The sequence below is a fragment of the Myiozetetes cayanensis genome, unplaced genomic scaffold, assembly GCF_022539395.1.
Source record: "Myiozetetes cayanensis isolate MyiCay16 unplaced genomic scaffold, myiCay2020 scf1, whole genome shotgun sequence".
Classification (NCBI taxonomy): domain Eukaryota; kingdom Metazoa; phylum Chordata; class Aves; order Passeriformes; family Tyrannidae; genus Myiozetetes; species Myiozetetes cayanensis.
In genome coordinates this window covers 103,162,447-103,179,958 of record NW_026086604.1, presented here as the reverse complement: position 1 = coordinate 103,179,958, position 17,512 = coordinate 103,162,447, and the positions used below count along the sequence as shown (strand labels likewise).

At 39.6% G+C, this 17,512-nt stretch overlaps 1 protein-coding gene across 2 annotated transcripts in view; it reads left to right on the top strand.

Moving 5' to 3' along the window:
- The window catches only part of TRANK1 (tetratricopeptide repeat and ankyrin repeat containing 1), a 51,339-nt gene that overhangs the window by 7,816 nt on the left and 26,011 nt on the right, over positions 1-17,512 (top strand). For both annotated transcript variants that reach the window (XM_050312169.1, XM_050312180.1), the window contains exons 2-11: positions 2,478-2,612; positions 4,167-4,290; positions 5,661-5,811; positions 7,354-7,472; positions 8,429-8,512; positions 12,304-12,442; positions 12,893-13,024; positions 14,596-14,763; positions 16,263-16,418; positions 16,789-17,040. In XM_050312169.1, coding sequence (XP_050168126.1) covers positions 2,479-2,612; positions 4,167-4,290; positions 5,661-5,811; positions 7,354-7,472; positions 8,429-8,512; positions 12,304-12,442; positions 12,893-13,024; positions 14,596-14,763; positions 16,263-16,418; positions 16,789-17,040 — 1,459 coding nt within the window. In that variant the 5' untranslated portion in view covers position 2,478. The remainder of the gene's footprint in view (positions 1-2,477; positions 2,613-4,166; positions 4,291-5,660; positions 5,812-7,353; positions 7,473-8,428; positions 8,513-12,303; positions 12,443-12,892; positions 13,025-14,595; positions 14,764-16,262; positions 16,419-16,788; positions 17,041-17,512) is intronic.

Here is a 17,512-nt window from a genome sequence, read left to right as displayed (position 1 = left end):
GCTATAAATTAGAAAATCATGGGTTCATGTATATTCGTTCATGAAGAAACTGCTGTGTAGCTGAACTATTTTGGCATTATTCTTGAGGAAAATAATTTCTCTAATCTTTTGATGCTAAAAAGTTGAAATCTGAAAGAATTACAAAAAATATGAGGTAGAACCATCTTTTAGCACTTGTTTTTTATTCTTTGTTCTGTTCCTCTGTTTTTTTCCTTTTCTTCACCTTAATAGTGCTCATACCGTGCAGTGGAAAAGAAGTCCTGCTTATGCTATGAATACACTTGATTTGCTGTCTGGAAAAATAGCATTTTTAAAATATATACAGTATTCACAATGCTCAGTGAAGGGATGATTTAATTTGCCTGGGTTAAATGTCAGAATTATTTCTCTAGCATGACTGGTTGTCCCACCTCCCCCACATAGATGGGACCTCTTTTTCTTCAGTTTATTTTATAGCCAGGATTTCATCTGTTCTTAGTGCTTCCCTGGAATTACCGAGGTGATGTTTGGATTGCAGGCATCACCACAGAGTGTTTTATGTTTAGTTTAATAGGACATAACTTCTGACAGGGCTTTTCCCAATCAGTCTGAAGCAATTCGGATATGAGCTCTGTGGTTTCAGCTGGTTCTTTTGCTGTTGCCTCTTTGGAGTTGTGGGCTGCTGCTCTCCTGCTTGCTTAGTGCAGTTGTCAACCTGCTGAGTGCTTTCTGTGCTTGGATAAATGCGGAGGCACAGTGCCATCCACACCTCATCATACCTCTGTGTTCTCAGTGTTTCAGATTCATCATGAGGAGTACTATGGAGAAAATATGCTGGTAGTGTTTCTTGGTTTGTCTGTTACTTCGTATGCCTAAAAATACCTAGTTTGCTGTGTTGTGACGACATCTTGCAGATGCTCAGTCCTGCTTTCAGCTGGGATAATTTTCTCAGTAGCTGGTGCAGTGCTGTGTTTTGAACTTAGTATGAGGATAACATATTGATAACACACTGATGTTTTAGTTGTTGCTGAGCTGTGTTCACCCTAAGTCAAGGACTTTACAGCTTCTCATGCTGCCCTGTCAGCTGCAGTGGGATGGGAGGGTAGGAGAGGCACAGGAGGCTGGGAGGGGACACAGCCAGTACACCTGACCTGAAATGGGCAAGCGGGTATTCTGTACCATAGAATGTCATGCTGAGTGTATAAATTAGGAGGAAAACTGGCCATGGGCCACTTTTTAGGAACTGGCTGGACATTGGTCAGTGGGTGAGCAATTGCACTGTGAATCACTTGTTTTCTATATTCTAGTTTTATTAGTAGTAGTAGAATTAGTATTTTCCCTTCCCTTTCTCTCTCCTGTTAAACTGTCTTTATCTCAACACACAAATTTTACTTTTTTTCCTGTTTATCTCCCCTGTCCCACTCTAGGAGATGGGGAGTGAGCAAAGGTCTGTGTGGTGTTCAGCTGCCTGCCAGATTAAACCACAGCGTTATGTTTGCAGGTTGTCAAAGGTTACAGAGTTCATGGGTTTTGTTCCAGGCCTGCTAATACCTGGATAATAAGTAAATCTGTGCATTCCTGTGTGGTGAATTTATCTTTTTAACAGCATTGAGGTTTGTGAGATTCGTTTACACATTTTTACATGTAACCGAAACAGCTTTTAGTCATAAAATCAATCTGTGAATAATGATTTTACACAAGGCTTTAGCACTGGATATGTTTTAAAATGTGCTGTTCCTCAGCATACCTGTAGCTTTTTCTTCTCTTGTGTTTGTTTCTGTTATCTACCTACTTGACCATGTGATTAGTTTATATAATGGACTTGATTTTACAATTTTAATGATGAAATATTTTTTCATTAAGTTGAAGTTGATGCTGGTTTCAACCTTGTTTTCTTTGGACACTTTTTATATTCATTTTAGTGACTGTTTTAAGTCTGATTCAGGGTCCTCATGCACTATTAATATACTACAGTACCGTATTTCCATGCAGTAATTAAGTTTTTAAGCGGTTTTGTATACATTGGATTATTGAATGTCTAGACAGAGGAGCTGGACAAAAAAGGCCCCAAGAGAAAGTAAACGAGTTTTATGTTTAATTAATTGAAATACATAGCTTCATGTATTGCTTAAGCATATGAATGATGTTTGTTCTCTTGCATTTAGTGTGTGTGCACTCACTGATATAATTTTGAATCTTAATTTAAAAGATACAATTTAAGGCCTTAGGAGAAAAACTGAAAACAGTGCGTGCCAGTGGTATATCTGGTTAGCTGACATTAAAAAAGATGGGAAGTTGAGGAGGTGTCAAGAGCAAAGGTGAGCTTATCACCTGATCTATATTTTTCTATTTCAACTGCAGCTAACAAAGATGTGCTCTTTTGTCTTCCTTTTCAAATATGCAAAACCTAAGCTGAAAATTTAGGTCAATTTTAGGGATACAAATGTCTCATAAATCAGTGCTTTTGTTTGATTAATTTCTATTTTGCCCTTCATTAGCATGAATCCCATGGAATATGCACAGAGTATGAAGCAAGCCGGAAACCAGGCTTTTAAAAATGGAAATTACTTTTTGGCCATCAGAAAGTATGATGAAGCTCTACAAACACTTAATTTTGTAATGCATTGGGTCCCGTAAGTATTCTTGAATTATAACATGTAAACCATAAGACAAGCCTGAAATGTGTACAGTTGTACAATTAATTCAAAACTCTATTTTTTGACCTGACACCTGATTTTCTTTTATCTTTTGTCACGCTCTTTTGTGTATCAGTTTTATAGTTAAAGAGGAATTGCTGTTCCTTGCATATATGTGGGAGATTAATTAGTGACTTTAATCTGAGTACTTTTACATCAATTATTAGTGTAATTAAAGCTCAAATTAATTTTCCAATTAATTAATCCAATAAATTGGATTACATATTGTGGATTAATCTTTCTGTGATTTTGCCATGTCTTGGTCATGTTTGTGGCCTGTGGTTCCGTGGGTCATCTGAGTATCTGCAAAATGATTCATGCAAGTTACTTTGTTCTTGTTATTTGGTCTTTTTTAGTATTTTCAGATATGTTAAAAGTTGATTTTCCAGCAGTAGATTTCTTTGGGTATTTCTTTCCAGATGTTAAGTGCTTCTCATCAGTTAACATCAGTTGCTAATATTATTAATGATTAAATAGTTTTATGTTAACTATTAAATATTCATTACTACCATATATTAACACTACTGTTAACCTAATTTAACACCAGCCATTCCTTTATTTTGACTGTTAACCATTTAGACTAAGCAGTAAAGTAAGTCTGGAGCATATACAGGGAGCAGGATGGAGCGAGGACAGAGCCGAGCAGGCTCCCATCAGTGCCTGCCCCTCACTGTCAGTGTGGCTTCATCATACACAGGGATCTAGTCCTGAACATCTCCATTACCATTGCCATGGGATTGCACCACGATTTGCCTGCATGCAGGAGTGTCCTCTGAACACATTCAGTGTAGTTGAAACAACTTAATTGAGTGTAAATTAGTAGATGGGAAGAATATGAAGAGTGTAGCTCTGTGGCACATACTATTTGTTTGAGCACAGGCAAGACAGGCTTTCCAGGCTCGCCAGCACGCTGTGGACTGTAGTTAGTGTGCATCTTTTTCCAGAAACTCTCCTGGATTCAGTATATGCTTTATATACTTCAGTATATAGAGTTCTCTTAAAACACGTTTCTTTATTTCTTAGCTGACGTAAATGTGGATTTTTCTGTTGACTTCATCAACTGGTGATACAGTAAAATGCGTTGAGGTTGTTTTTTGGTGACCAAAACATGTTTTGCATTCTTTCCATCTCGCATTTATATGTTCCATTCATGTGTTTTCTCCCATGTTTGGCTGCTGGCTTTCACTAAGCCATATGTAGGTGAACTGAGATTATCTGAACTCTTTCTAAATTGCCATACTGTGTTATTACGGTGAGTTGGCTTTCTGCTTCTGAAGAGACCAGGTTATCACTAAGGTATCATTTGGGATGTCTCTAAGAGATTTTATAGCCAATATTCCAACGATCTTTATTTTCTACAACTCCATTTTTTACCTGTAATTTTGTTAGGTGGGTGATATGTATTTTTTTTGTTGTTTTTCTATATGGCTAACTATAAAGTATGATCCTTTTTCAGGCGAATAAACAGTAATGCTAAAAACATATTTTTAGGTGTTCCCGGGACATAGCTGTGTTGCTGTGCAACAAATCAACTGCCTTGTACTATCTGGGAAAATGGAACGAAGCAGCACTTTCAGCCTGCCAGAGCTTACAGTGGGATTCAGAGTATGTTAAGGTATTCAGATGTTTAAGATGATGGTTGTTGCATGCCTTCCTTACCTTTTTTTTTTTTTTTTTTTTTTTAAAGAAGTGTCATTGTCTTGTTTTAATGTGCTTTGGCTTTGAGGTGTGATAGGCAAATATAACATGAAATTCTGGAATTGGTGTTTGATTCTATACATAAGCATCAGATTTACTGCTGTAATAGTACTTTTAATAAAATGAAGCAGATCTTTTTGCAGCAGGAGTTGCTGGTTCTCTCTGGGTCCCAACGAGTGAAGCACCAATGCTTTTGAGGAACATAACAATGCTATTAGTATCCCAAACAACGTGATAGGAAGTGATAAAAGATAAAAATCTTATGTGGCCTTGTGATGCTTGGAAGCTGGGGATGACACAGCACCAGCTGCATCTCTGGTCAGGCCGTGGCACAGTGTGGAGATTCTGTTTGTGGTGAGGTTCACCAGCTCTGTGCTCACTTGTGATCTTAAAGAGCCTGGCTTACAGTACAGATGCATCAGTCACTGACAGCACTCAGCTCTGGGGTGGTGTGTTCTAATATTCTTTTATGTGTTAATAAGCCTACAGTTCCTGGGAACAGTACATGGTGATCAAGGTCATAGTGTATTTCCAGTGGACAAAACAATACACTGCACTTAGCTTGTGATTAAGTACACATTGACTCAAAAAGTCATCTACCGTAAGTAGCAGTTGTACAGTATTTTTGATATGGAGGCTTACTCTTGGATTGGCTTCTGTGTACAATAAATAGTTTTCTGGTTGAACTACTACAGACTCCCAGAGATTTCTGTAGAATGTATTTCATTCAGATATGGTAAAATTACACAAATGCCCGTTTAGCTTGCACTGTATTGCAGCATGCTAGTTGTGTAATTTGAACAAATTAACTACACTGTGACTCTGAGCTGGTACAGCCTAATTTGATGGTAAATATAAACATCTTCAGGTGCCATTGGCTGAAAAATACATGCATTGAGGCAAATACTGCAAAATGAAGTGATGTGGGGACATAAATATATATTCTGGACTTTGTGCCAAAAGAAGAAATCTTGTCCAGAGGAGGTTAAAATACAGTTGCTAAAAGTATGTCTTTCATCCTGTAGTTATTTTCCACGTTTTGTATTCCAGCCTTTATCATTCTTAGTATCTGTGATGATATCAATAGCATATTGTGAACTTCAAGGGATTAGAATAGAATCGTTTATTGCACTTTTTTGTTTGGATCTGTGTATAAGAAGCTGTAGAAATAGTACTACATGTCATTTTTATAACATAGAGAAAAAAAAAGTTGCAACATTTTGTTTTGTAGTAAAGATCTCTGAATATTTTCCCATCAATTGTCTTTTGTTCTCCTTTTCTTTTCAGGCTTATTATAGAGCTGGCCAGTCATTCATCATGTTATCAGAGTCTTCCAAGGCGGTTTTTATGTTTCATAAAGGTTTGCTTCTCCTGAATTCTTCTGGAGATCGAACTCAAATTGCTGATTTTATAGCAGGAATTTTCATAAGCATCAACGGTAAGCTCAAATTAAGAGCTTAATGTTTGTAAGACCCTTTCAGTTAGTGATGACAACACAAATCCTTGGTAGGATGTCCTTCATGAGATCATCCCTTTGGTCCTTCAGTGCCTCGGGTCTGTTTGAGGGTTATGAATATGTTTGAGGATGTGCTGAACTTGGTCCAGTTTGTATACAGCAGATGGCAACAATTGCAAAACACTGTGCAGGGGGTAGTATCGTCTCAGGGGTGCTGCCTAAAATCGGCTCTTAAAAGAAACCTCTAAGACTCAATTTGTGAGTTTTAGAAGCCAGGCATTCTCTATTACAACGCACTGCATGATCACAGCACGCCGGGTACCCTGGGAATCCGTTCGCCAACGTGCGCACAGAGATATCTTTGCTACAGGTGATATGTCAGCATTATATGATTATTCATCTTTCATTCCCTGCATTCCTGTTATACATTCATGACATTGCCCAGCACTTACTAGCATATATACATATCCCTATGAGGTCTCTGAGAGGCTTCACTGAGGATCTCTAGTGGTCGTCTGTGTCTCAAGTCCCCGAAGTTCTAAGTGGTTGCCTTATGACCTTCTTGAAGACAATACCCCTGGTTATACATCAACCCAGCTTTGCCTGTTTGGCTGCTTCAGTTCCCTTCTTCATTGTTTCCTCACTTTGCTTCGTTGGTTCCTTTAAATCACTTGGCTCAGCAATATGTAGTTACTATGGTACATTCCTCTGCAAAAACTACCAGTTCTTGTTACATCTCAAATCTCAGATCTCACAGGAACATGTCAATTGTGAAGTTACTAGAAAAGGTCAAAATTCAGGGTCAGGGAAACAAAGACAGGAGATTTGGAGCACCAGACCCCTGATGCGTTTAGTGGGTTTTGTCCAGACTACTCTGCTTTTCTTTTAGCTAGATATTTGAAAATTATTAGAAGATATGCAGTTTAAACTTGAGTTTTCAGTGCAGTGTAATCCAGTGTGGGGGACTTTCCCTCAGCTAGTAACGGACAGCACTGAAAGGAGGGAATGTGGCCTTCCTGTGGCATTGTGTGGGTTTTTTTGAGCTATGTCCACCCTGTGTCTCCTTGCCATCTCCTCAGTCTCTCCTCCTCTGCTTGCTTTTTTATCTGCTTGCTTTGTCTAATGGGCCTGCAAGCATACCTGGAGTTTTAGGATTGTGCCCCTACTGCCTTTCCTTGAGCCTGAAGCCGTGTGCTAAGGACCTTGGGTAATTTTAGCAGCTTCAGTAGCTCATTGACCCACAAGTGGAAGAACTACCACAAGGTTCACAAAGTCTTGGGGCTTTGAGGTGTTTCTTGAGGGCATGGATTAATTTTTTTCCCCTTGTTTAATGAAGTCTGGCCACTGATAACAGGATGCTGTATCATTTGGGTGACCAGGTTTATTTAATGCCCCATTTGGCATTCCCTTGGTTATTAATCAGTGCTAAAATTGTCGCTGTGCAATGACATAGTTTAGTTGGAGAGTCCATCTTTTGAAGAGCTGTGTATACCAAATAATTTTCTCAATTACTTATGCTTGCAGATGAACAAATCTTTCCAACAACTTTAACCCCTGCATATGAATATGTTTTCAGTGCAAAATTTGATGCACTGACTTGGCAAGCGGTGATAGAAAGGCTGGCCCAGAAAGGGAAGTGGAGGGTAAGTCTGTCACCTTGTCACCTCCCTCTGCGTGGTGGGTGCTCATGTCTTACCTGTTCAGCATAAGCTTGTGTTACCTTTGAAAGCCAAAACAGTGAATATATGTTGGTGCCTGGTTCAAATGTCTTGATTCTTACGACTTGAAAAATACTTTTAATGATAAGTAGTTTCTGAAATTCATTTCTGGAAGGGATACAATGGGCCTGAAATCCTGCTTGTCTCTTGCTGTTGTCTCTCTTGTGGTGCCATCTAGAGTCATTCTTGGAAGATATTAGAGGGGAAAAAAACACGACTTTATTTGTAGTCCCTTTTACTTTTCCTTCTGTGTCACAGGCTGGATTTTTGAAGTTGCCTGTGAAAGACCCACAAACGAGGAGCATCTCAGTGGAAGAATATGGTTGTTGAACAAAACCAGATCATTTAGAAAAATCATCTGAAATTATTTTAATCCTCTTCTCTCTAGTGACTGTGGAAAAAATTGATCTTATCACAATTATAACTGTATTGGATGTTGACAGTGAGGTTCTGGCAGCCCGGGCTGCAGGGCCCTGGTGAGGAGTGGCCAGGGTTGCCCTGCTTCCAGCCACTCTAGTGGCCCTATTCCAGGGCATGGCTGGGCCCTGCAGCCAAGGTGGAGGTGGCTCGAGGAACGTGTGTTTTAAAAAGGGCAAATACCTGCCTGGCAGAGTGAGGGGGAAAGAGTGAGAGAAACAGCCCTGCGAGCACCAGGAATGGAGTAATAGGGGGAGGGAAAACTTTCATTGGTCATAGCTTCCTGCACTCCACTGCATATTACATTAATTTAGCTGAAAATTAGAAAGGGAGATTCATAAATCTCTAATGATCTTAAAAAAAGATCCAAAATGTTGTTAGCCCGTGTTTGGTTCCCTGCAAGGTCTGATAAGGCATAGTTTTTAAGTGTGCTTATAAAATCACTAATGTGGGGATTTTTTCAGTCTTGTCTGTTGTTGCTGTCCGAGAAGGAAAAGTTGCCCAGTAATGTCAGAGTCAACCAGGTATCTCTGAAGAATCTCTTTGAGGTAAAGTGATATTCTCTCTTTTTTTTTGTTGTGTCTATATCTTTTCTTTCTATTCAGTTTAGTGAGAGATTTCCCATCTTGTGTGCAAGAAAAATAAAATGAAAAATATATGGACCTTATATTATCATGATGAATATTTTATTTCTTTTCATTTGAAAATTTTAAAATCCCTAATTTGGTGTATTTCTGTGTGTAATTTAGTATTTCCTTTAATTTGATCAAAAGAAGACATTTTTCTCTCAAGTACAGCAAGCTATCTATGTCACTCTTGTAACCTGACAATTTAATCCTGAAAGATGTCCGATATCAGTTAAGCTGGGTATGCTTTCCAACGAGAGGAACTTAGGATATGGGCTAGGATATTTTTATACTTTGCTAGTCTGTCTCTGGACTGCCTCATGATGTTGAGAATGATCACTGGGAGTTGAGCTGGGTGCAGTGGTGGAATTTTCCTTTCCCTCAACACACAACATTTTTGGTAGGATGCTTTATAGTAAGGCAGCAACTGCTAAACTTTCTCTCCAAAGGTTTTGACACTCCTCAAAATGTTTAGAGGACTTTGACAATGTGGGAGCATATAGTCATAGACCAAGTAGCCACAATTCCTAATGCATTTCACAGAGATGATGGCATCTGCAGACAGCAGAATATGGTCTCTATGATACTCTTCTGAAACTTGTTCTTTTCTTCATCTTGTAATTCCTCATGTTCTGCAGCATTTGGGAACCTCCAAGCTTTCTGTGCTGGCAGGATAAAATAAAATCTTCCAGCTGTCACAAGCTGCCATGCTCACACAAACTTGCTGCTGGATGACAGTGCCTGCCTGGTTGGTGTCAGTGCCACTGGTACACCCCAGAGGCTCTGCCCATCTTGCTGTGTGACTAGGGTTGCTTGGAGGGTTTACTGCTGCACACCCCTTGCCTCTGTGCACAGGTATTCCACCAAAACACTTTGAATGCACTAAGGGCTGTGCATTCCCGTGGCTTCTGGCGCTTTGGGAACTGAGGTGTAGCTGGAGGCTGACTATGAGCCAGGAGCTGCTGGGAGTTCACCAGCTCTGCAACTCAGGAACAGCTGGTGTCCATAGCAGTGACATATCAGTGTTCTAAAGGCATCTCACAGTGCATGTATCTCTCACCACACAGTGGATCTTTCAGCTGCAGTAATGTAAAGCATTTCTTACAGACTACCAAAAAATTCTTCTCTGTATAAGCATTTTTTGGGTTTATTCTTTCATTTCTTTGTGTGTATGTTAATTAAGTATAGTTCTGTTGCATGTAACCTACTTTTAAAAGATATGGTTGCACATTCACTGAGAAATTCCATTAGGCTTTATCATGGAATCATAGAATGGTTTGGGTTGGGAGGTTCATTAAAGATCATCTGGTTCCAACCTGCCATGGTCAGGGTCACCTTCCACTAGACCAGTTTGCTCCAAGTCCAGTCCAGTCTGGCCTTGAACAGTGCCAGGAGTGGAACATTCATAGCTTCTCTGGGCAGCCTGTTCCAGTGCCTCACCACGTCGCAGTAGAGAATTTCTAGATTTCTTCCAGCGCTGTGATTTTTTCTGAGAGAAACTTTAGAAGACGTTAGCTGTAGGCTACTCAGTACCTTTGTTTGGCATTTACTGGGTGGCAAATTAAGGTTTAAGGCATAGTGCTGGAATATGCCAGAATTTGCCATTTGGCTGTTACAGTGCTTGTGGTACTTTTATCATAATAATTTCAAATTGGGGCTGTTTCGTTTAAGTGCCTGACAGAGTGAGCAGAAGTAATTCTGAAAAATAAGGACAATGTGAAGGATATAAATCAACATCCTTTCATAGGCTTGTTTTTAGTAATAGCAGAAGGATTAGTGGATGCATGTCTTAGTTAGGTATCATTAGCCAGAGGTGTGCTGTCTTAGCGCCAACAGAGTAACTCCTCACACTAGCAATAAAGCATGGCAACACAATAGAGGACGCATGTAGAGTGTCTTAGTAAAATATTTTCCTTCCTAGGCAAGCAAAACAAAATTCTTCTTTGAGGGAGGAGGAGAAACATGGATTGCCTTTACAAAATATCAGGTCCTTTGTTGCTGAATTCGCCCCACCAGTCTTACCTATTCTAGTAGGTTTGTTGTACACATGGAAGACTGAAAGAATTGAAATGAAAAATCCCTAAGCAATGTTTCTGTTTTGTGAAAATTAGAAAATGTGGCTCTCTGACAACTCAAACTTCCCCTGCTGCCACTACAATCTCCCTGTAATTTGTTTTATTTTTGTTGATTTTTTTTTTAACTGTTCACAAACAGTAATTCTTGCCAGTCAAAATTTGGCGTGAGGTATGAAAAAAAGAGATTTATTTGTGGATGTTGAAAGCATGTGTGAAGACTATTTAAAAAGATGACTGGCACAAATGGAGAAATTATATCTGAACACTGTTTCCGACCACCTCTTTGTGTCCTTATCCTTCTGGCATATTGTCTCAGTTGCCATCTGAGCTTCTTCTGCACACCTCCAGAGTACCCTGTATTGCTGTGTCCCTTGTAGACTATGCTTCATATTCATTAAGTCCTTGCTAGAACATCTGTTTTAAGTTCAGCTGTTTTCTGCTCAGGCTGTGTGCTTTCACAGAATCTCAGAATCCTCAAGGTTGGAAGAGACCTTCAAGACCATCCCAGCACCACCATAGTCACCCCTAAACCATTTCCAAAGTGCCACATCCAGATGCCTCTTGAACACTTCTAGACATGGTGACTCTACCACCTCCCTGGGCAACTTACTCCAATGCCTGACCACTCTCCAACTGAATTTTTTCTTCCTAGTATCTAGTCTGAACCTCCCTTGGTGCAACTTGAGGCTGTTTTCTCTCCTTCTTTCACCTGGGACATGGCAGAAGAGATCAACCCCAACCTCACTGCAGCCTCCTTTCAGGTAGTTGTGGAGAGCAATGAGGTCCCTCCTGAGCCTCCTTTTCTCCAGGCTAAGCAATGCCAGCTCCTTCAGCTGCTCTTCATCACACTTGTGCTCCAGACCCTGCCTCAGCAGCATTACCCTTCTGTGGACATGCTATTGCAGCTCAATGTCCTTCGTGTAGCGAGGGGTCCGAAACTGAACACAGGATTCAAGGTGCAGCCTCACCAGTGCCAAGTACAGTGGGACAGTCACTTCCCTAGACCTGCTGGCCACACTATTTCTGACATCAACCTGTTGGAGAGAGTCCAGAGGAGAGCCACCAAAATGATTAGAGGAGTGGAGCACCTCTCCTATGAGGAAAGAGAACTGGGATTGCTCAGCCTGGAAAAGAAAAGACTTTGGGTTGACCTAATTGCGGCCCTCCAGTACCTGAGGGGAGCCTACAAGAGAGATGGGGAGAGGCTTTTTACAAGAGCTTGTAGTGACAGGATTGGGGAAATGGCTTCAAACGGAAAAAGAGTAGGTTTAGATTAGATATCAGGAAAAAATTCTTTACTTAGAGGGTGGTCAAGCATTGGAACAGGTTGCCAGGAAAAGTTGTGGATGCCCCATCCATGGAAGCATTCAAGGCAAGGTCGAATGGAGCTGTGAGAAACCAGGTGTAGTGGAAGGTGACCCTGCTTATCAGGGGGTTGGAACTAGATGAGCTTTATTGTTCCTTCTGACCCAAGCCATGCTATGAAAGTCTATGGAATAAATAGTTTCATATTACAATGGATATAGCTTGTTATTGTTCCACTGATTCTAGTCATAAAAACATGGAAATAGGACTAAAAAGGAAATGCCTTTTGTGTATGTAAAAATAATGTGTTGTAATTGTTCTCTTTGTTGTCAGACTTCTGAGTTGTATGGTCATGGTGAGAAGGTGCAAGAACTAGCGGAGTTAGTCAAGTGGCTAATTTCCATTGGGGCAAAAGCTGAATCCATTGGAGTGTATCCACTGCATGCTGTTATCAGACTGTGTATCAAAGCAAGTGAGTGACATCTGCACCTAAAATAAACCAGTGGTGGCTTTCCTTAGAGAACTGAAACTTAGAGCTTTTATAAAATAAAAAAAAAGAAAAAAAATCACAACAACTCAGGTAAGATTATTAGGTATAACCTTGCATGTGCCAGTAAAGCACTGTTTTAGAAATGTTTTAAACACTCTCTTTGATCGTCTGTGCCTGATAGTGGTGGAAACCTAATATAGTTGTTCTCTTCTGTGATTTGAAGCAAAAGTGTGATTGATAGGGGTCTTTTGTGACCTGAATATTATCAACTTTGACAAAAGAACAGTATTTCTTCCAGCCATCTCAGTGTGGAGCAACAGTTTCTATGTCTGTGAAAGGGCCATGAGTCAACCTTAGATTTGCATCTTGCCATTCCGTAGGAGAAAAAAATGCTGATCCATTTATCAGTAAGTGTGGGTTTTGTCATTTCAGCAAATAACCATCTCTTCAGATGGTTACTGACTCAGAGGCCAGACTTGAAGGATAGGATCAACCAGAAAGACAGAGATGGACGTACCCTCCTGCATATTGTGGCCTCTTCCAGTGAATATTCCCAGAAAAGCAGTAAGTACAATCTTTTTGTTTGTGTGCGTGTGTTGCTTTCTTTTCATATTAAACAGTCAATAATGGACAAAAGTTTCAGACCTTGGTGTTTACTGTTTCATGTGAAGGAAGAAATTGAGAAAGTATCTGAAGGTAGAGTTTGTAATGACAACTAATATTTAAACATTTCAACAATTCCTTTTCAAAATAGTATGCCTGATGTATGACAGTTTCCTTTGCTCTTTGGTTTGACGAGTTAGGGTTTTCCCACAAGTATGCTGCAGTTTTTAGAATCTTAAAAGTTACCTTTTAAAGTTTGATGTGTCCTTAAAATAGGTGAAAATTTAAGACTGAAATAGTAGTGTATATTGTCAGAGGAGGAAAACAGGATGCTTTCCTTCACATTTTCTGTGGGATTTCTTTTATGTTAACCTGGCTTTTTTCCTTGTATTTTTTACTCTGCTCACTAGGTGGCAACAGGAAACAAACATCAGTGCCAAGATAACACCAGACTTTCGGGTCATTGCATGCAGTGACATTCTGGTGGTTTGCTTTACTAGTGTGAATGAAATGTGCACAACCTATATCTAAATAATTTGATTTTCTGGAAAGGTGTGACACATCTTTTGCAGCAGTTCCATCTGCTGTATAAATTGATATCTGTATAAATTGATATCTGTATAAATTGATATCTGTATAAATTTATATCTGTATAAATTTATATCTGTATAAATTTATTTTTCCTTAAATTAAGGTTTATTTAACAATATTCATATAGTATTTATTATAGATAGATTATATATGTTAATATGTATTTATTACAGTTTATTTCTTTTTAGCTATTCGTTATGATGAACATTATATGTCATAGAATCACTAAGGGTGAAAAAGGACCTCCATGATCTTTGAGTCCTGTGGGGGTGTGCCAAGGGTGGTGGTCTAACACTCATTTCCTCACCGTTGCTCAGTTTTCTCCTGCATCACTTGGTGATTTGGTGCTCCTGTGCTCTCCCAGCTGTTCTGAGGGCATGAGTACTAGCAAATGTGCCTCTTTGAGGCAAGAGAAGTACAGGCAACTGTAAAGCTTCCCCCAGTAGTGCAGTGGGGCATACTAAGAAGTGAGCATGTAATCTTCCAGAATATTAGATACGGTGCCAAGGCTTTAAATCACCATCATATTTATTGTGCTCATGTGTAATCTGTAATACTTGTGGTGAAGCGCTACAGAGGATAGCAGTTTCTGTTGAAAAAAATTATACTTTTAGTCATAGTAGACACCTTTGTTATTATAAGGTTTATTTCCAAGAAAATCATGTGGTTTATGTTTCACAGGAAAGAAACTTCAGTGCCTACCTGTGTATATTTATGCCTGAATATGTGAAATATTCTGGTTTATCAAGTCACCTTCCAAACCTTGTGGAAAAATATCTAACAACGCCTAATTCTTACGACACTGGAAAAATTTAGATCTTTTAAATTAAAAATAGGCTAGAAATTGTGCTAGGAAATGAAAAATAAAAGGGAAAACAGAACAAAACCCCTGAACAAGGTGAATTATTCTTCCTCTAATTTTTATTCATGTGTTTTCTTAGGCCAAACAGAAGATGTGGTCATGCTGCTGAATTTTGGGATTGATCCCACTGTTCCAGATGCACGGTCAAGATATGTCATAGATATCTTGAAAAAGAACAAAAACTTTGATGCTGTAAGACAAGTCAGCAAGCACATTGAGAAACACACTGCCTCTGAGAAGCAGACAGGTACTACAGGCACTGTGTGCTTTTCCTGTTTTAAAGTTATATCCTTTAGGTACAAAATTGTTTTATTTTGCATTGGTAATGGTGGGTGGGTTTTATGTAATTTCACCTATGAGTTGTCACCATGATCTCCTACCAGTCAAAAGTGATCATTTTGTCCTTGCCTGAAGGCAGCTGCTGTCCAACTGTTCAGATCAAACTTGGCATAAAGCAAAGTTTTTAGGTTCCATCTCAGTTTTCATGTGTGTATTGCATATAAGTTTACTGGAAAACACTGGGTTTCATTGTGCTTGCATCTTAGGGCTCCTGGCAAACAAATTCCCACAGTTTCTTTTTCTTTACTGCTGAGATCTCTGCTCTGGAGAAGGTTTTAGCACATTGGTTCTCAGTTAGGGGGTTAACACCAATACCCATGTGGTGGTAATCACTTTGGTTGGTGTTTCAGGTAGCTCAGCCTGTCTTTTGTGGCCAGATTTTGGGTGGGTTTTTTTTGGGCAATGCACAACCTGCGAGAGTTTTCTAAGAGGCTGGAGAATAAGCCCCAGCTTTATAGCTAACAGTCTGAGAGTTAGTCCTTTTTGCTGAAAAGATGACTTTGTCTGTTTCTTTGTCCTGTGAGGTAAAGCTAAGGTTGTTTGGTCTTTGATGTAGCTAAATTCCTTAAAGCTTTTAGGAAATTCAGGCCAAGTCTTTCAGTGTTTATTTAAGGGCATTTATTGGGCCCTTATTTAAAATCTGCTATTGCCTATTACGTAAGTTATCTCTTAAACTTGTAGCTTGGTCTGATGTATTTTTTTGGTTTTGTTTTTTTCTTCTAAGAGGACAAATTATTTTGTGGCTGTATTTTGTAAATGGCACTGAGGAATCAGACTAGCTCAAGTCATCTGACTAAAACTGTAGTATTAGTAGTATTAAAAATGACGACAAGGAGAAAGGAATAAAACCCAAGAAACACAAGTGTTGCCCAGTACCATTGCTCACACCCCGCTAACCGATGCCCAGCCTGTCCCCAAGCAGTGATGAGGGGCCAATTGCCCCCAGTTTATATACTGAACATGACATTATGTGGGGTATGGAATATTCCTTTGGCCAGTTCAGGTCGGCTGTCCTGGCCATGTTCCCTCCCAGCTTCTTGTGCACCTGTTCAATGGCAGAGCATGGGACGCTGAGAAGGGCTTTGTCTCAGGGTGAGCACTGCTCACAACCAAAACATCAACCTTTTCCTCATCTTATATCCAAAGCATGGCACTGTACCAGCTACTAAGAATTAAAATAACATTGTCCCAGGCAAAGCCAGGACAAGAGTGTATTTGATGAAAGTATCAAATATCCTTTGGGATCAGAAATCCATCACAGGACTGGCATTGGCAGTAAGTTTCAACCATCTGATTTTAATCTGCCACTGTGGGTTTCTTAGAGCCCTGGGATGTAATACATTGGAGTCTTGCCCTGAAAACGTGCCGACAAGGAAGTGGATTTTCAATTTCTGTGATGTTTTGCAGGGGGGAAGGAAAGTGCCATAGCTGCTACAGATTCTCTCCGGGATGTTGTGGAACAGTTTGTCCAGTTTTACAGGTTTGAAAATGGAGCACATAATAAAAATGTATTGAAGGAAGGTGCTGTTAAGCGATTTTTGAAACTCCTGTCTTCTTTGGAAGGTACAGTGAGTTCACATTTCTCCCTTTCACAAAACTTAATTGCTGCGAAAAATATGTTTGGCGTTAAACATGCATTTTGCCCTTCTACCCTTCCTCATCTTCTCTATTTCTGCAACTGTTATTACTGAAATTATGTGCTTTTAATTGTATTTACTGTTGGTTTTTGCACTTAGAATCACCGGAATATGCACAAAAATTCAGCATGGTGCATCAAAATGTTCAAACTTACTTGGTGCACAGCATAAGGATGGAAAAATGCATTTTGCTGTTCTTTGATTTTAATGAGCTAATTATTCTGAAACTAGTTTACAGTGAAATGGATGTCATTGTATGGCTTTAAGCGAGTTATATTGTGTTGACTGTCTTGCAGAAATCCCTGAAGAAATCCCATGCAACATCTCCCAGGCCTGTGCTAACAGCTTCATAAAACAGTTGCTGGAGAAGGAAATGTGGCATAAAGTTTTGCTGCTGCTAACAGGGAAGGCCAATGGGGAAAATCCATCCGGTGGAGGACTCTTCAAAAACTGCAGTCTTCCAGATGTTGACATTGGCAACATTATCCAGCAGTGTGAAAAATCAGATGCGCAAGTGCACCTGATAAGATGCTTGCTTGAACTAGGAGGTGAAAACCAGTGCAATATTAATGTACTGTAAAAGATCCAGTATGTTATTTGACGTGTTGGGAGCAACGTGGTCTCAGAAATAACCAATATATGTGGGCTTTTTTGTGGCTCTGCATAAGTGCAGCAGCTTGTTGGAGTGCTGTGCATTGGCTACATCTGCCATAAGGGAAGGTAGTAAGGCTGCATGGGTGGAAGATGTTAGTCAAATGAAATTGGTTTGTTAGGGTTGGTAAAAGGTCAAAGATTATTGTTGCTCCTTTGCTTGTAGTTTGTTTTGATTTCTTGATTTCTCTGTCTTCAACCACAGTATTGTCCTGATAGAAACTGTTAACCACAGCCTCTGGTTCAGTCTGCTGTTATGAGTAACTGACTACTTCATTGGTTTCAAAGGCATGACTAGATGTCTTTCTTTTTTTAACTCGTGTAGACATCATGATTCTTCTTGTTTTGCATGAGGTTATTCCTAGGATT